Here is a 20,612-nt window from a genome sequence, read left to right as displayed (position 1 = left end):
ATATATATCAGGCCATACAATTGCTGGCCACTTCTTGTCATCCACAATCCAAAGATCTTCATGTATTGCGTAGGGATCCGGCAAGATCTCACCATTGCTGAGAGTAAGTTTTTTAATATAATCGCCACGGTCGGAGGTACTAATGGCTTCCCACATAATCCATCGTCAAATCTCTGATTTACAGTAAAGTAACGTTATATGTGTCATGAAATGTTGCAGGTCGTAAAGTAACGTAAACAAGGTTAACTTATATAAAAGCAAATTCGGGCTCTATAGATGCTGCACTGCTAACATTGGCTATTACATTACTAACTTAGTCTAACATGATAATTCATACATGCATCACAGTATGTCCGGATTTTGATTCGTAAACAGTTGGACGTTTTACATAATGTTATATTAATATGAGACACAAACAAACAGATCCAACTCTGAAATTGCAGTTTATTATTGAGTCAACAAGAAATTACAAACAATGCGAAATCTACGTTAATTACAATGTTCTTTTACAGAACTCGGCATAACAGATAGCGGTTTTCTGCCTCCTGGATGCGCGCGCATCCGGTATTGTTTGTATACAAGAAACCCGTGTATATGGTGCACACAAGTTGCCACTAGGGCTGCAATGGTTGAATAAATAATCAAGCAGGTAAACACATGGTTGTGATAGTTGTAGTCTTGATTTAGCAGCTAGCTTTAAAATACACTGTTGAGTTATGTAGATGTAACTTGTTAACCTCTAACTTTAATTTACACTATTCTTAAATCAAAAAATGTTATGACCTGCAGTAATAAGTTCATTTCATTTTCACTAGTTTTAATTTAATAAGCCCACACGACACATATAGCCATGAGAATGCTTTGCATTTTGTAAAATGTTTTCAACTGCTTTTTAGCACCAGATTTACCGGATTGAGTCATCTTTTACATAGACAACTGAACAGATGTTTAGAAGTTTAGGCCTATTGAAAATCAAAATCTGTAAAAACTTTACTTTCATTTTTACAACACAAAGTTCCACACACTTGCGGTCTTGAAGAACATGGGCCAAATACCAGAAACATGTCATGTTAAGTAGTGTTCAAGTTCAATAGACTACTGGGAGAGGCAGTGACTCCCAAAACATAATAACATAAAAGACAATACAGAAATTACTGTTTAATTTAAAGTTAAATTGATGGACACAAAGATGTTTCTATTAGCCCAATGACATTTTATGGTGTTACAGCTTGTTTTCATTATCAAAAATGTTGAATAATTTAACCATTGTTTTCAAAACTAGTAAAACACACACACATCGCATCTGGATTAAGTAAAACCAAAAAGAAGTCGTGGATTAATTCCTAAACTTATGCACTCTAATAGTAGAAAAACAAACAGAAAGTTGATTTAGTCTAATTTTAGGAACTGCTAACGGTCAATTACATGCGGTGAATTTCGTGCGCGAGAGAAACAGCGATAGCGGCTGTCGCGGAAATCACGTCAATGACCCCCTCCCCCTCCCGCTTCAGTTCAGAACCACGGTCAGCTCTCAGCGCGCGCCGCTCTCATTGTCAGTATATTGTCAGTAGGCTACCGTTCGCTAGTCGCTACTAAATTTAAAGACTGCAGGAGGAAAGAAGAAAAACAGCAGCCAAGAATCGTTTTACGACCCTCCCCGTGTTATCTTCCATTAAACCCGTTATGGTAAACGGAGAGTTAAACGAAGAAAACACGTAAGCAGCAACAATTTAATTCGGTGGAAGACTACTGGCTGTTGGAGCAGCTTTTTCACTCGCGCTGAGGGTAAGTGACACTTTTCCCGTCGCGTTTGGATTGTAGACTGTGGAAAATGAAGCGTCTTCCGTACTTTTTCGTCCTCTGAAACGAGTTACAGAGGGCTTTTGTTACTAAAAAAAACGCCGCTTGATATCTCTCTTTTGATTTTAGGGGAGCAAGAACTTACGTTGAAATGTTGGACCCATCATCCAGCGAGGAGGAGGCGGAGGAGGTTGTGGAAGAAGAGTGCAAAGTGGTGGCGGCGCCCAAGGCTGGTGGTCCTCGGGTGTCTCCAAGCAGGACCAGCGAAAGCTCCGGTGGGTTGCAGCCAAGCCGAAGCACCAATACCCGTCCAACGAGCCCGAGCCCCTCAGTTGCGATCGATAAGGAAAAGGATGATTTGGAAAAGATGCAAAGGGAGGAAGAGGAGAGAAAGAAGAGGCTCCAGCTTTACGTCTTTGTGATGCGCTGTATTGCCTATCCGTTTAACGCGAAGCAGCCGACCGACATGGCGAGACGACAGCAAAAGGTAAGAGGGCAAAGGCGCATGCAACAGATTGCTGTTGAAATGAAGAATTGGTGTGCAGCACTGTTCTGGCTGTAGTACAAAACAATATATAGCCTATAAGAGAGATGATTAATTCAGCCCGATTTTAAATCAACATAAAAATGCATCAGGATATTAATTTATTCCTGTTTTTCAACGCATTATTCTCCTTTTCCCTCTGTTGTCTAACTAAAAAATATCATGTAAAAGATATCAGCATTTACCTCAATGTCAGGAGCTTTATCGGATCTTCTCTGATACTTATGATACCAAAAATTGCACAACAATTTTAAAGTGAAGTCTAGGGACCCCCAGGGGGCTGCAAGAGAGTGCTATGTGGTCTGTGGGAATGTAAAAAAAAAGAAAAAAAAAAAAGTAAAAAAAAAAAGACTAAAGTAAATAAGCTAGTAATAATGTAACTTAAATAATATTTTGACATTATTATTAAGATATTTTTTTTTCCACAGTATAAATTGGGTCTTTATTCAAGAAGCTATATAGATGGCTTATCAATTTTAGGATGGGGTCCCTCACATGAGGATGATAACATTTGGGGGTCCTTGGCATCTAAAAGTTTGAAAACCTCTGCCTTAAGGTACATTATAACAATACAAAGACAGTACAAAGTTGTAGGCTACCTATAGAGGAAATGTCCCTGTGGGAAAGTGTTGTGCAAGGGACAATTTTTACCATGCCACTTGACAAGAGCACTTGCAGAGACCCCATTTTGGCCGACGTTTCCAATCACTCAATGTCATGTTCTTCTGACTATTTTGCGCACATCTGTTGACTGAGTTTGCAACATGTTAAAGAGAAAAGGGGATACAGCTTACACTGTAGTATGTTTTTGAAGTGAAACTGGTGTAGATGAAATGGTAGCGGCGATTGTGGCGTGTTAGTTGGCCAAAGCAGATTACTACTCAGTATCACACTGATACATTCTTGTTTGCTATTGCACTTTGGGAAAACAGTCCAAAGCATCCAAGATTAAGATTAATCCAAGATTAATCCAACTGACTAAGGATATAAAGATGCATAAATCTAGATGGTTTTTGGAAGTTCAGGGCAATGACAAGTTGGCTTTGTGAACATAATGAATATCACAAACATGTCAATGGTCTGTTGGCAACATACAAACCTTAAAACTCCATAGAGGCATTTACGACGATAGAAAACACAATTTATTTGATGCAACATTGCTTTCAGGGGTTTCTATCAACAAGGGTGAATATATCCCTTGTGAAAATAGCAATACCATTAGGCATTTCCTCAGGTCCTATGAGAAAAAGTACACGATTGTTATTCAGGAATGATGAAATCTGTTTGCATTTAAAACATTCTTATATAAGATTAGTTCATTTAAAGCTTTTTAATCCGGAAAACTAGCCGTGCCACATTAGTACAATGTTTGAGATCAAGACTCGGTGTTTGAGACATTTATCCTGGCTTCGAATCAAAGGCAAGAGCTCTGACAGAATGAAGTTGTCTTTTATCTCAGGATCTTGAATAATTTATGAGTGTTCATCATATCCATGAGTGCCTTATTCAGAAACGTTTATCATAGTTTGGAGAGGTTATAATTGGGACATGTATATTTGAGTGCCAATACATTATGTATTGTTTGAATTTCAGATCCGCCTCATTTTAAGTCTCACTGTGAGTTTCATTTCATTCAATCAGAGGTCAAAAACAAGTCTGTCTGTCTTATTTGGTTGTCGCCAGGGGCTTGTTTGCTTGCTGCTATTGTCTTCAGAGCCAGTGCCTTGGGACAATAAAAAGAGTCTCTGTGGGAAGTTATTCTCCAGCCGCTGATGTGTCCTCACAGATAAGACTCATGTGAGACAAAACATCAGGAACCAGCAGGTTGCCCTGGATATACAATTTTGTTTTTGTAACACTGTATATTGCTTTGTCATTATAGTTCATTATAGTTCTACTTAGTCTTAGTCAAGAAGAATCTGAATTCATAATTAATGGATTTTATTCATAATTAATCATCTCAAGATTTGGTTTTCTCAATAGATGGTGCTCTGATCAGTCTTATTGTATATGTTGTGATGGTTTTCCTTTGAGAGTAGATGGGCATTCAATACAAATCAGAGATAATAGTCTACACTAATCATTAGTCAGCCATCTTCAGCTAGAGATCTGCCATGGCCACACTAAGAAACCTATTATATTTCTTTAAAGGTGCAATCACATTTACCATTGTTTTGCCTGAAAGTTTGCTAATGTGACCGGACCTTAACATTTTACCAGACCCGTTTATATTAACCCTGGCTCACTGGAAAAACGAGCCTGTTGTGACATTTCTGCAAAGTTATATTACGTTGTTTCTTGCATGATTCTCCACACTTTGTATGTGAAATGTCCAGTGAGTGTCTAAAAAGCGAGCTCAATTTTATATGAAACAGATGAACGTGACTCTGGCAACGTTTTATTATGTTGCTTGTTGTACGTATTGTGGCAGTTCGGAAATGAAATGTCCGGTGAGATATATTTTCGCTAAAAGGGTAATGCTCTATCTCTTTTGAAAATAACGCACCTAACCTTAACACTAAACCCATCCAACTAAATGCTTTGCTGAAGCAAGCATGCCATTTTAGCTTGCATCTTCAAGTGTTATTTTATCATGTCTTGTGTTTTACAGGATGAGAATCAATCTATAATCGTAATCATAATGTTTGTGAAAAAATGAATAAGTTAAGTTGGTGTTTTACTGCTGCTAATGTCCATTTCAGCTGTGTATATGTAGAGGTACTTTTTTGGATTTTGCATGTTATTTCTTTAAATGATCCTATTGGTTTATATGATAGATACGATGGAATTTTTCATTATACTCCAAGCAATATTGCTAATTCATGCTGGTTAATATTTATATTTTAGTGAATGAATGAGTTAACTAGTCAGACGAGGACATAAATGCAACCAATTTATGATCTCAACGCTCAGAGACAGATTATTAATTCCACATCATCTACATCTTCGATTGTGCATTTTTGCTAAATATTAGTGAACATCTTTTACGTTTTATAAATCCACTGATCCACTTTTACTTGCATTGTTGTTGTCATTAAGTTCTGTGGAAATATCAAATTAACATTAGTGTTTGTTTACCCCCCCCATCTTTAATTATGATGCAGTGACATGCTAATTCACAAGTCTTGCGATTTCTATTCACGCAGGACTTACTCATGCCGGCAAATAAACGTGGAAACTCCTCACGATGCTTTTTTGCTGTCTGCTTCAAAAATGGTAGTTCAGTCAGTTTATTAGTCATGATGACAAGGTGCATGCTGTCACATACTTAATGATCAGTAGGACCATGTCAGACGTCTTACACTGCTGTCGCACGTTGTCTCCGGCACACACACCCACACACTGAATGGAGAGCCTAATTAAGAAGGCTATTAACAATATCTCCTAAAATGTCTTCTCTCTCTCTCTCTTCCTTTCTTTCTCATTCTCACTCTCTCACACACACTAAAAGACCGACCAACACAACAGACCAACAAACAACGGTTGACAGATCAACACAAATACACACACATTTAGATACAAACAAGCAGGCACAACAGAAAGACTGTTCAGGGAAGGTAGTTACAGTGATCACACATGCACATCTAAAGCCCAGTCAATTACGAATTATTATTTTGCATAAAATAAAACAACAAAAAAGCCACAAATAGAGACATTAATTAGGGCAGAGCGCAACTACATAAGCTAGTGCAATATGGAGAGATCTTATTAACCATAGTGCCAGATATGCTGACCAACAACATATGTTGTGGTATCTGTGTTTAGCTGTGGTATTACCTTAGTATTACTAGAGATATTACACTGAACAAAATTATAAACACAACACTTTTGTTTTTGCCCCCATTTTTCATGAGCTGAACTCAAAGATCTAAGACTTTTTCTATGTACACAAAAGGCATATTTCTCTCAAATATTGTTCACAAATTAGTGTTAGTGAGCACTTCTCCTTTGCCGAGATAATCCATCCACCTCACAGGTGTGGCATATCAAGATGCTGATTAGATAGCATGATTATTGCACAGGTGTGCCTTAGGCTGGCCACAATAAAAGGCCACTCTAAAATGTGCAGTTTTACTGTATTGGGGGGGTCCGGAAACCAGTCAGTATCTGGTGTGACCACCATTTGCCTCACGCAGTGCAACACATCTCCTTCGCATTGATCAGGTTGTTGATTGTGGCCTGTGGAATGTTGGTCCGCTCCTCTTCAATGGCTGTGCAAAGTTGCTGGATATTGGCAGGACCTGGAACACGCTATCGTATACGCCGATCCAGAGCATCCCAAACATGCTCAATGGGTGACATGTCCGGTGAGTATGCTGGCCATGCAAGAACTGGGATGTTTTCAGCTTCCAGGAATTGTGTACAGATCCTTGCAACATGGGGCCGTGCATTATCATGCTCCAACATGAGGTGATAGTCGTGGATGAATGGCACAACAATGGGCCTCAGGATCTCGTCACGGTATCTCTGTGCATTCAAAATGCCATCAATAAAATGCACCTGTGCTCGTTGTCCATAACATACGCCTGCCCATACCATAACCCCACTGCCACCATGGGCCACTCAATCCACAACGTTGACATCAGCAAACCGCTCACCCACATGACACCATACACGCTGTCTGCCATCTGCCCTGTACAGAGAAAACCGGGATTCTTCCGTGAAGAGAACACCTCTCCAAAGTGCCAGACGCCATCGAATGTGAGTATTTGCCCACTCAAGTCGCTTACGACGACGAACTGCAGTCAGGTCGAGACCCCGATGAGGACGACGAGCATGCATATGAGCTTCCCTGAGACAGTTTCTGACAGTTTGTGCAGAAATTCTTTGATTATGCAAACCGACTGTTGCAGCAGCTGTCCGTGTGGCTGGTCTCAGATGATCTTGGAGGTGAAGATGCTGGATGTGGAGGTCCTGGGCTGGTGTAGTTACACGTGGTCTGCGGTTGTGAGGCCGGTTGGATGTACTGCCAAATTCTCTGAAACGCCTTTGGAGACGGCTTATGGTAGAGAAATTAACATTCAATTCACGGGCAACAGCTCTGGTGGACATTCCTGCAGTCAGCATGCCAATTGCACGCTTCCTCAAAACTTGCGACATCTGTGGCATTGTGCTGTGTGATAAAACTGCACATTTAAGAGTGGCCTTTTATTGTGGCCAGCCTAAGGCACACCTGTGCAATAATCACGCTGTCTAATCAGCATCTTGATATGCCACACCTGTGAGGTGGATGGATTATCTCGGCAAAGGAGAAGCGCTCACTAACACAGATTTAGACAGATTTGTGAACAATATTTGAGAGAAATAGGCCTTTTGTGTACATAGAAAAAGTCTTAGATCTTTGAGTTCAGCTCATGAAAAATGGGGGCAAAAACAAAAGTGTTGCGTTTATAATTTTGTTCGGTGTATAAGGAGAATATTATATATTCACATATAATATATGTCTATGCATATGAATGGGGGACATTGTAATGATGGTGCCTTTAGTCTCTACCTTAGTTGAAATATTTAATAAGCTTTTTGAGTGGCCGCACACCCTTTTTTTTATATAGCGATTTTTAAAAAAGGGCTATAAGCCATGAACAAAATCAACCAGCTATGAGGGGAATCGCAACATTAAGAACAGCATGTGAAAATCAGACAAAACGACAAATTTACAAGACAATGTGTTTAAATGAGGAAAAGAACTACAATCACACAAAGCATTGTGAATGACATAATCAAATAAAAAGTGATGGAGAAATATAAAATGATTGATTTAAAGATATTGATTATGTATATAGAGACAATATATTTTACATTGACTGACAGACAGACAGACTCCATTACATCATTTGCAGGGCTTCATGGGAGTGGGTGGTAGCTGAGAGCTCTTTTGCCTCAATTTGCTTGCCACAATTCTCTGGTCGGTGGAAATATTTCTGCAGAATCATGGGTAATGTAGTTTTTCATGTTGTTTTTTCACAATTCTGCTGTTAAACACGATTATTTAAAAAATAAGTTGAAACAATGTGATCTTATGGCTTCAACAAACAACCTCATAGCTCACAGTTGGTCTGTCTTAAACGGTTTATCAGTTAGAGTTAAAAATAAATGTTTACATCCGGACTGGATGCCTGTCAGACTGGAAGTCCTGCATTATAGCATGATTGGTTTTACAGTATGATTTGAACTTCGAAAGCACAAATTATAAGAGGGTTAAATACCATTGTTAGAACATTTTTATTCCTGATTTGAGATTGTTCAAACATTTGATGTTATGTCAAACATAATCTTGTCCAACAGTTTTGGAGATTTCAGCCTTTCCCCATTTAAGTACATATAGGAGCTATACTGTACTGTATGTGTGTGACTGGACATAGAAGCCTGAGGGCATTACCAAGATGGCCTTTGAGTGCAATGAATTGCCTTAAAAGGATTTTAGTATTACATTCCATGATCTCATCATTCTCCATAGAATATTGTAACATTGGACAAGAAATGAGAAATGGTAAGCATGTAGTGAAAGGTATCTCTCTCTGGTGATCCTCCAAGACATAAGCTGCTAGCTGTGTAATTTGATGCCCTAACAAGTGTGTTGATTGAGTTATTGTATGACATCATTTACCACCACAGTCTACTCTACATAGAGAATAATAGCACTACGATATCACACAGCAGCATTTTCAGAGGTGATATGATAAATCTCTTCTAAACTGTTGTGTCTGTCTTGTCAAGATGACAATTATTTGCTCAATTTAAATTACAGGGCTTATTCTTGAGATGCCATAGATGTGGCGTTAATTACAGCCCTTGTTTAAAACAATGGCGGTATCGTTTCCTCTCTGAGTCTTGTATTGTTATAACAAATACCTAATTTACTGAATTTAGCCATTTCTCTGTTTTTTTTGGTGGCAGAGAGAAAGGAAGATTATTCAAGAGAGTGTATTGATATATCTCTCCACAAATCCATTTTCTTTTCCACTCCCTCGCTGAGCAAAGAGGCGATGTTCAACGCCCGCCTTGCGCTTGGGAGGGCAAGAATCTGAAAGGCCATTGTGTTCGAGACAAACCATAACCCAGATAAGAGCTCTCTGTCTGTGAACGGTCTGCCGAGGTGCCTCTCACAGCTAATGTGTAGTGTAGACGGATGCATCAAAATGGCCTTAAGAGCCCTACTAGCTGAATAGGCCTGATCTGAGGTCAGCATGCTTTCATTGTGGGCTGAAGTTCTTGATGTGCAGGCAGGGGGGGAGATTGTTATTGTGATTGGCTGCCATGATGGGTTCAGAATCAAACGCTGGCTGATCTTGGGTCAGCTGCAAATGAGAAAGGCACATAAACTATCCTCTTATTGAAAATCCATGCAAAAGAATTCTGGAATTAGCTCAGATTGAAAATTAAATAAAATATATTGTATTTTTATAAATAAAATATCTAATTATAAAATATATTTTTAATAAATATCTAGTGCAGTTCTTTACATGCAATCTTCAAGCAATCGCATAATTTCCGCATGGCACAAGCTGATTGGCCTCTGCTGATCCTACAGACAATGAGATTGCTTGCTCAACATTCAGATAGTCACATGCTTAAAGGGGTCATGAATTTTTTTAATTATTTTAATGTTCCTTGAGGTTAACTTATAATGTTATTAGTTTGTTTTTTTTGCACAAGAAAACAAATATATATGCAGAAAAACTTATTTTGAACCTTTGTTTTGCCCCTCTGTCTGAAATGATCCATTTTTAAGGGGGCGGCTCCTTTAAGTCAATAAACGGCCACTGTTATGATTTGTTAACATCATTGCATAGGAAACGGTATCAGCGGCCACTCACTATTGCACATGAGTAAGTGTTTTGAAAATATTATCAATATAAAACCATCATTTACAGGCAAAGCATTATGAAATATTTTACTTATGGTTTGTGATGCAGCTACTGTCAGATCCAATACAGTTGACTGCTTCATCTTTCAACAAAAGTTTCTTTGTGAACTCTTCATTATATGTGCCTTGTTTACTAAACAAAATGTTCTGAACAAACTCTTCCATTTGTCCTGTTGTCGACAGATTCAAGTAGTGGAGCAAGTCAGAAAATGAACTTGCATCTGTATACCTTGTGTAGTGTAGACAGCGTCAGTGATTATAATGGGTTCTGTTTGCTTTAGACATGACACGATGCAACACTCACGTCCAGTGTAGGCCGTTAAGTGACTGAATACCAGTGGGTGGGCCCTATGGGGCAATGATGTATAACCATTCGTCGATGTCTTGCTCTGGAGGCAGTCATATGCAAATGTATTTTCCTGTGTGAAGTCACATATCCCGTAATATCAAAACGAGACGTTTGTGGACCTTGATTAAATAAATGCTTTGTTTATAATGAGGTATATGTTTTAAAGGGGTAATCGGATGCCCATTTTCAAGTTGGTATGATTCTTTAGGGTGTTCATGTAAAGTTTGTAATATACTTTGGTTAAAATTCCTCAATGGTTTTGTAAAACAACCTCCTCAAAAACAGCTCTGTTCACAGCGACCCCGTTTTGGTGCATGTCTCTTTAAATGATAATAATGAGCAACTGCTCACCCCACCCCTCTCTTCCATGGGGGATGTCGAATGGCTGAGGGCAGAAATATTGAGTGTTTAGACTTTTCAAGGATTAAAAAAAAGGAGTTGTATGGTGGTTGTGTCCACACACTGCAAAGACCCATTTATATGCAAACCATATAAATTTGATAAATTTTGCATCCGATGACCCCTTTAAACTATGAAACTTGCCAGAAGCTTTAATGGTACAAAGACCTCTTAGATGTCAAACCATCAAGACAAATTTGATTTCTCATGTAATGACCCATTTCGAGAGTTGTCATGATTGATTTTTTTTTTTAAATTATCATTACATTATTTTTGCATTATTAATGTAATGTAATTCGATGTTTTGTTTGCAGAAATCAAACCTGTATCTCCCACATGAGCACCACTGCACATACACATGCCTCACCCTCGAATGTATATTCATTCCGTTTGCTTTTTATGTTTCTATTTTTATGTTTTTGGAAAGAAGTGAGTTGAAACAGAAATCGCTACATTTGTGCACACTTGCCTGTGTGGATTCAGCAAACGTTTGTCTAACACTGCCACTAATGAGCAAAGCACACACAGATGTATGTGTATCCTTGATGAGTGTGTTTATTTTTTTATGAACTGGTGTTTGTGAGCATGTGCTTGAATAAAGGCAGTAGGAGGATGACCACTTCATTTGCTTTGTTGGTTGTTTGTAATCTGGGATTACGCATCCATTTGCCTTCTGTGATCGGTTACATAACAGTCTCTATATGCACGAATTTCTGTGTGAATTAAGACTGTTCAAAGATACATTTACACCTATATATGGTGGACAGCACAGCAGTATGTGTTGAGGTGTTTAGATATGCTGACGGTATTAAAAATGATCATTAATGAACAGGATTTCAAAGATTACAAAGTACTACTGGAATTAAAACTAAATCCTTTCCAGATGGGTTCAAATTAAGGGTGTCTTGAAGTAGTACTTTTTATATTAAAACAACATGTTATAAAACTTTTTCTAAGGCACGTTTATAAAAGCTACTTTAAATGTTCTAATTAAACCAAGGCCTGTCTGTGAAACCAGGCTGTGAGATATGAAGTCACATTGTGAGATATGAAGTGACAGTTATGACAAATAGTTGCACTTGGGAAGAATTGTTGAAAGTCGGAATTGTTAGATAAATCATAATTGTATGTGAAATTAAAGTTGAAAATGTGAAATATGAAGTAGCAATTGTACGATATTAAGTCATAATTGTGAGAAATAAAGTTGCAATTACAAGAAACAAAAATGCAAATGTAAAATATGAAGACGCAATCACCTTGTTTTTTACTCTGTTTACGACTTGGCAGTTTTATATGGAGACCTGTTTACGCCTTCAAAGAAGCAAATTGACAAATAGTTCAGTGTCTGCTTAACATGCAGGGTTTTAATGACTATACAATATTATACAATTACCTTTCAGCGAACACTCAGTCAAAGTTTGAAGTCTGGAGCGCTTGCTTTACTGTCAACCATCAATGCTGGAACGCAGGCAGCATCAGTCATAAACCGAACATAACATCCAGAAGACATGAAAAGAAAGACCGCAAGAGAGACAGACAGACAGGCAGAGACTCAAGGGACATGAAAGCAGTGTGTCTCTATCCCGGGCTTACTGATCGCTAATGGGAATCTGTTCTCAGTGAGAAACTCCAGCCGCCTTTCCCACGCAATCAACATGAGCCCAGTGGGCACCTGCGACACACACACACACACACACACACACACACACACACACACACACACACACACACACACACACACACACACACACACACACACACACACACACACACACACACACACACACACACACACACACAGGCACATTCCTGACAGGCAGTCTTATAAGTGCACAGAGTGTATAAATGACACATATGCAAACGTTGCAGTACATTCAGACTAGATCACTCTATTAGTAGTATTATAAGACGCAAGTAAGTAGATTTATTGAATTGAAATTTTTTAAAAATTGATACATATAGTACACTACCGTTCAAAAGTTTGGAGTTGGTAGGATTTTTTGCTTTTATACTCACCAGAGTTACATTTATTTGATGCAAAATACAGTAAAACAGTAATATTGTGAAATATTTTTACAATTTAAAAGAAATGTTTGTGGAAAGTGACCCCCCCCCCCCAAATTGTTAATGTTTTTGTAACAAAGTCTTTACTCACTTTCGATTACTTTAATGCATCCTTCCTGAATAAAAGTATTAATATGTTTAAAATAAAATACATTTAGATACATTTAAATTAATGAATGAATGAATGAATCAATCAATCAATCAATCAATCATACCCCAAACTTTTCAATGGTAGTCTTAATGGAACAAGAGGGTAACAAGTAACAAGTACCACTTTAATTTACAGCCCCCAGATGTCACATCCTATAAGCCCCCTGTAACTTAATAGAACAAGAGAGTAAGAAGCACCACTCAACTTGTCACTGCATTGAACAAGAGTATATTTCTCCAGTATTTAAAAAAAGGTTGCAATACTTTTAGTTTTACTTGTCTTGAAACACAGAAGCCCAATCTAAAACAGCTGCACTTTTGCTATCAAAATAAATTACTGTATACATGCACTGATATATACCCCGTAATTTAAAAAAGCCTATATGTATTGGTATACTATTATTACAAAAAGGTGCACCATGTTTGTTCTCATTAAATTGCTCCCAAACGTAAGATTTTTGCCTATCATAATAATAGAATTAATTTATTTCCTTACTCATTATGTGTTCCTGGTCTTATTGCACAATTTGTCGACAAAGGCTTTTTCCCAAGGTTTTTTTTTAATGTGATTTTAATTGTAACGTAAAGTCTTTGTAACCTTCCAAAATGTTACAACTTGCTCCGCCTCTGAAACAAATGTAATTTCTTGTGACATCGCTAAACCCTCTTATTTGTCAGCCCCTCCCCTTCTAACCAACAAGCAGTCTGGTCCCACCATATTTTTTTTCTCTCTCATTGAATATTGTTATTCACCCGGAAACGTAATATTATGGAAGTGAAATAAGCTGACTTTAACAAATGAACAATTTTTTTTTTTTCTGTAATTGTTTAAAGCATTTACAAAAAAATTAAAGCATGATATTGTAACACTCTTGCTCATATCCAAGGTAAATCATCAAAACTTGAATCCCTTACATGTGTTTTATTTAACTAAATACATTGTAATCAGCTGAAACTCATGAGCGGGTTACTTTACTTCCTAAACGAGCACCCGAGTCTGTGTTGCTTTCACATTCACGCGAATCGCGGCACAGTTTGAGAGCAACTGAACTCAGACCACCTCCTCCAGGTAGTCTCAGGCTCGGTACCTTGTTGCTCACCCAGGTCCGCATGACAGCTTTCACATTAGCAATTTTTCATGCGAACTGGGCCCCGTTCCGAACTAAACTGCCAGTGTGAAAACGTCCTAAGTGGTTTGCTTTCAGACCAGTAGCTGATTCACACTTGCTGCTTGATCTTTATCCAATATATCTCTAGATCATTATATTTGTTCTTTGAAACGATATGCTGTCTACACAGCTAAGTATGCTAGAAATTACATCATCTTGAAGCCCCTTATTTTACAGTAAAGCTTATGAGTCAAACAATACAGTCTTGCTTTCTGACTGAGTGACATTTGAAAAGCTTTTCTTGTGTCCCACGAGCTCTCTCTCCCACTCATTATTGTCTCTCTCTCAAACTGGTAAACAGAGCAAAAAAAAGAAAGAAGCCATGGACATGGTATGTTGACTCTCCTGTCGAACAAAACCAAATGCGACGCTCCGTTGAGCGTGAAGGGAAGCAGAGTCTCTTCTCTGTGAAAAACAGCTCTCTGTGGAAGAGCTATTGCTGGAATTATGTGCTTTCAGCACTAGGAAGGTCACATCGAGGACTGGCACTTTAAGGGAGAATACACAATAAGGATCAACAATTTATATAGACCATGCTGAAAAACTCTCAAGTGCCCTCCTAAACGTAGCAGAAGTCAATTTAAATGTGTAAACCTCACTCTGATCCGTGCGCAGGGCTTAGGTCGGCTCTAATAAAGTCATCTGAGTCAATTTTAACCTCTAGCTTAGTGTTTTTTTTTACATCCTCAGAACATGGACTTTTTCTAGTCGTCTGTTAAATCATATAAGCTTCCCTTCCCCCACATGTCCCCACCCCCACTCCAGTGGCGGAAAACACTGTGGATGCCAGTAAGGTTTTAGCAGATTGATACAACCCAGCCTTTGCCATCATTATCTAGTATTGTAGTTAGCATGTGTGTGTCTGTGATAGTAAATTACTACCTATGGATTCAATGACAAGGGTCTGTGTTTTGTCAGTTGCTATAGTTACCAGCAACAGGCAGGTGTGAGGTGGATCTAAGGTTGTATGTGTGTAGCCTGTAGCAGTTTTACAGTTCGCACACAAAGAGACTGTATAACAAAACTGGACTAATGTACATTATTTAGCTTCTGTGAATCAGAGTTTGGAACATAACAGTTTACGAATAGAGAAAGGGAGGGTCTGCATGGAGAGCGTGAGAGTCATTAGCTGTATTTATTGCTCCAGCTGCACCAGCGTGTGCCAACAGCAGTGAAATAGCCATAACCCAACGTTTAACAACATGATAGTTTAATCTTTACAGGGAGGAAATGAGTCATTTCCAAAGAATTAAAAAAGAGGAAAGGACTGACGGGAGAGAGGGATGGAGGAGCAGAAGAGTTGAATGATTCATTAAAGATTTCCAGTTAAATTCAGCTCAGTCATTAATTCCATGACCATTCGTTTTGGAGAGTCTCTGGTGACAGGCTGTCCATTCATTACACTCTACACTTTTTGATATTCAACACTGATATGATTAATACATCATGCTTGCAATGCCAGCTGTGGTGTTGAAATCAAATGGCATTAGATCAACAGCTTATGCTGTATATTGTGTATATTTTATTATATTATGTATATTTTAGAAACAGCAGAGTAAAGACTGAAATACATTTACATTTATTCATTCATAATGACTTCAAGGTATAGATTTGTACCATATAGTGGTTAGTGTCACTAATCACTTGGCTCAGTCAGCTTGAAATATACTTTTTAAGAAATGTATCATAAGTGCATGATACCATTCAGAGGTTTTTGAGATTTCAGAATTTCTTATACTTTCATGACTTCCCCAGTGCATTACTAAGATGGGGTGGAATTTGAAAGAGTACTGAAAAAATATACTCAAGTAAATGTACCATTACTTTAAAAAAAATGTGCTGTGAGAAGAGTAAAAAGTACTTGTCCAAAAAAACTACTTGAGTAAGAGTAAACGAGTTGCTTATTTAGTACTCATGAGTATTGAGTAATGAGTACTGAGCTGCGGATTCCATCCCCCCTTATGATAAACACTGTACACTGCAATTTAAAAATGTACAAAACACTGTACAGACTGTTATTCACATCCTCTTTTACTATTTGTCAGAAAGAATGAAGAATACTATATTCTCTGCGCGTCTCTCTATATCGGGGTGCCCAAACTTGGTCCTGGATGGACTGTGCTGCAGAGTTTAGCTCCAACTTGCCTCAACACACCTGCCTGTAAGTTTCTGGAACGCCTAAGTAAGACCTTAATTAGCTGTTCAGGTGTTTAATTGGGGTTGGAGCTGAATTCTGCAGGACAGTGGCACTCCAGGAGCTGAATGGACTCACTCTAGTAAAAAAATGGGAGTGGGAATTCTCTGCAATATGAATTTCTGCACTTGCGGGAGTTATTAAAGGCCCACTGAAGTGCCTTGACGTGCACAGCATTATTCAATGCTTGATGTAATTTCCACTGAAACAGGAAGACAGATATCGACCAGCTCCTCCCTTTTTTTTTAAATAGCCAATAGCGTTTTGTTTGTATCACAGCTTAGCCAGAGCCTACCCAAACAACTACCACTTTAACATTTCAAAAAGTTCATAAAGAGGTCGTAAAACGAATTCATATGAATTCAGTGGTTTAGTCCAAATTTTCTGAGGAGACTTGATTGCTTAATATGATTAACAGATTTAATTTGGTGTTTTATTCACATATAAACATTGATCAGTAAACATAAACAGAAGCTCAACCAAACCTTCATGACACGCAAGAACAAACCTCATTGGTTCTTTCTGAAGCTCAAACGTGCTGCATGACACCTAATTTGTTCTTGCATGTCATGTGGACATGGTTGAGCATCTGTTTACCGCTGATGTTGATGAATAAAAGCCTAAATTAAATCTGTTCATATTATAAAGTGATCATGTCTCTTTTTGGACTAAACTGCTCAATTCTTATGGATTAGTTTGATGATCTCTTTATGAACTTTTTGAAGCATTAAAGTGGCAGTTGAGTAGCTGTCAATGGAGGAACAGAAACCTCTCAGATTTCATGAAAAATATCTTAAATTGTGTTCCAAAGTCTTGCGGGTTTGGAATGACTTCAGGGTGAGAATTATGATAGAATTTTCATTTTGGGGTGAACTATCCCTTTAAAGTTTTTTATGAGTGATTTGATTTGACGAAAGTCACAAGACCGATCACACAAGGGCCGGATTCCCAAAACATTTAAATTCTTCTTAACTGCTATTTAAAATTAGATGTTCTTAAGAAAATATTTGAGAACTTCTGAAGAATTTTTGAAGAATTGCCAACTTTGGATTTTTTCTTAAAAAATTTATTGACTTCTTTCTTAAGAACTAGTATTTTTTTTAAATTGGATACAAAAGTAATATAAAACAAAATATAGTTTTATAAATGTACTTACTTTAAAAAAAATGAAAATATAAAAAACTTTGTAGGATTTACAATGCTTCAAATGTCATCACAGTCTGTGAAAAGGGTCCATGTAGGATCCTCAACATTTGTGCGGCATTGTCATGGTGGCGTAGAGAGAACATTACGATGAGTGTTTAGAGGATATGCTTTAATTGCTCTTCATCAACAGCCTATCCACTATAATCACTCCTGCAGTTACCATGGGAGTAATAGAGATAATGCAGCTGCCTCTCATAGTTATGAGGTCATACTGATAACATGAGAGGGGATAATGGGGTAAAGGGTGTGTTCATGTGTACTCTCAGTGACCATGACAACATACTTCATGAGGAGGAACACCTGGGATTTTAAAAGGATGTCCAACATTCAAAAAAGACACACACACACACACACACACACACACACACACACACACACACACACACACACACACACACACACACACACACACACACACACACACATTGATCTCATTGCTGAAAACAGACACCATATGGCTTGAGACCCTGGAGGTGGGGACACTAAAATATCAAAGGCCTGCTGCTGTTTACTGGACAGGTGTGACAATCAATAGAAAATTAACTAAATGGCGTATCTCATTGAGTTAAATCAATGGTGAAATTAAAAGGAAATCATGTTTACATTGATCCTCTGATTAACAATTCACAGTGTGTGCATATTTGTACTGAATAAAGACAGACCAAATGAAACTGTAACCATTGCATAGCATCTTTTTAAAGTCATCATGAAATATAAATGGACACCATTTTATTTTTTAATGCAGTCCTGTCTTGTAAACGATTTGTTGATATACGTTGTTAAAATATATTTGTTTCAATCAAAATAACACATTTTCAATTAATCCAGTATCATGTTGCACATGGAAATACGTCACATTTCAGAAGTAAAATGGATTATGAGTGGATTCATTGTATAAAATTACCCATAATGCTTTAGAACAATGGTGTGAATTATACCTTTTCATTACTACATGCTCTTTTGAACATTTCAGGTTGTTTCAGGTTGTGTCATATCATAGTACAACTGTGCTATCATTTCTATCTTTTTATTTTGTACCACTTATATCAAGGTAACTTGGCCAACTATGTAACTAACCTTTAAAGTATCACAAAGGACTAAGCAATGAGTCATATGGCTATTGTCAGTATGTTATTTTTTTTTTGTTATGAATCATTTCATCCACAAGGTGGGTTCACAAAGCCAGAACTCTCTCTTATGCACAAAAACTGATCAAATCCATCTAATTTCTTATCCCTATTTAACTGTAAAGCCCAAATTTGATACCAAATGGCTTATTTTACTTTTTAAATTCTTATGGAAGGGAGAAAAACACACAAGGGAGGAGAGGAATGCAGGATAAGCTCTATAATTATCAATTCCTTGACTCTGTTATGAGACAAGAGATTCAGTCTGCTCTCAGCCTCTTAATAATTTGTGTGTTGCGAATATGGGCGAAGTGGAGAACACCTCAGTGTCACAAATGGAACATGAATACCGGCTAAGCAGAACAGAAAAGAGCTTTGAAAATATTAAGAAGAAAAAAAAAATAGGCTTAACTGTTAAAAAGCCAAGCTTCCAAACACAAAGATCACGGTTTCATATCCATATAATGAGCAAAACTCATTAGCAGCTGTAGAGCTGTAGCACTCTGTGGGCAATCACTGTAATGTAGATGCTTGTTTCATATTTCTTTCAAATCGAGTCTCTATCCAGATGGATAAAGATGTTTTGAGATGGTCAGTGTCTCTCATCTTCAGTCGTCTAGAGGTTTTATGTGGTCTCTTGGCTGAAATATGATCTGTTTTTGCAATGTAAAATTGGCAAGAGGTCTAATACTTACTGGGGAAAAAATCTGTTACTGTTAAGTGAGGCTTGGCTTCTTTTTTTTTGCAGCTCAAGGGCCACATTCATCTGTTCATCAAACGCTAATTATAACATTAAGTGAAAGTCAAACTGATCTTAGGTCAAGGCAGAATGAAAACTTATTCCAACTTCCACTGATGGATTCAAATGGAACATTTGCTGAGTAATTCTCTTGGGCCGGATTCCCAAAACATTCAGAATAAAATTCTTTTTAACTGCTATATCAAATTAGATGTGCTTAAGAAAATATTTGAAGAATTACACTTTGGAACATTCTCACAAACTTTGGAATTTATCTTAAAAAATGTATTTTTTGTGAATCTTGCCCTGGTCACCAAATAACAACATTGCACTGTTTTTTAATTGTCACATGAAGTGAAATTCAGTAATATATTTCAATTTCTGTCTTTCTGATGTGTTCTCATTTCAGATCAGCAAGCAGCACCTTCAGACAGTGAAAGATCGTTTCCTGGCCTTCCTGAATGGAGATACTCAGATTGTAGCCGATGAGGCCTTCATCAACGCTGTCCAAAGCTACTATGAGGTTAGGCTCATTTTATTCATCAATGCAACAAGTCTGGAGTTACTCTTCCAAGTGGATCTCAAACTAGCTCATGTTAAACCCAACCCATACAATGCTGTTCAAAAGTTGGGGTCGGTAAGATTTTTATAAATGTTTTTGAAAGAAGTATTCTCACCAAGGCTACATTTATTTGATCAATAACACAGCAAAATCAGTATTCAATATTCAGTATTCAGTAATCAATTGTGAAATATGATTACAATTTTACAATATATATATTCCTGTGATAGCAATGCTTAATTTTCCAACAGTCATTACTCCAGTCTTCAGTGTCATATGATGATCCTTCAGAAATATAATAAAATAATAATTATTAATTTCAGTAAAAAAAAAAAAAAAACTTGCTTTTGAATGGTTGTGTACAGTATGTATCAGATCTCTCTTAAAGGGATAGGTCTACTGCTCACTTTATCTTTGTAACCCCCATATTAACTTTAAGTAA

The 20,612-nt window shown here is 37.6% G+C and overlaps 1 protein-coding gene across 8 annotated transcripts in view; it reads left to right on the top strand.

The window, feature by feature from the left end:
* Positions 1 to 1,543: 1,543 nt before the first annotated feature.
* cadpsa (Ca2+-dependent activator protein for secretion a) overlaps positions 1,544 to 20,612 on the top strand; it is a 127,813-nt gene continuing 108,744 nt past the window's right edge. For all 8 annotated transcript variants that reach the window (XM_084100567.1, XM_084100565.1, XM_084100564.1 and 5 more), the window contains exons 1-3: positions 1,544 to 1,785; positions 1,930 to 2,287; positions 20,018 to 20,131. In XM_084100567.1, the coding sequence (XP_083956693.1) occupies positions 1,952 to 2,287; positions 20,018 to 20,131 (450 nt within the window). In that variant the 5' untranslated portion in view covers positions 1,544 to 1,785; positions 1,930 to 1,951. The remainder of the gene's footprint in view (positions 1,786 to 1,929; positions 2,288 to 20,017; positions 20,132 to 20,612) is intronic.

Source organism: Abramis brama, assembly GCF_963993115.1.
Source record: "Abramis brama genome assembly, chromosome: 23".
Taxonomy (NCBI): domain Eukaryota; kingdom Metazoa; phylum Chordata; class Actinopteri; order Cypriniformes; family Leuciscidae; genus Abramis; species Abramis brama.
Note: the sequence above shows the minus strand (reverse complement) of the source record. Positions and strands in the feature narration are given on the sequence as shown.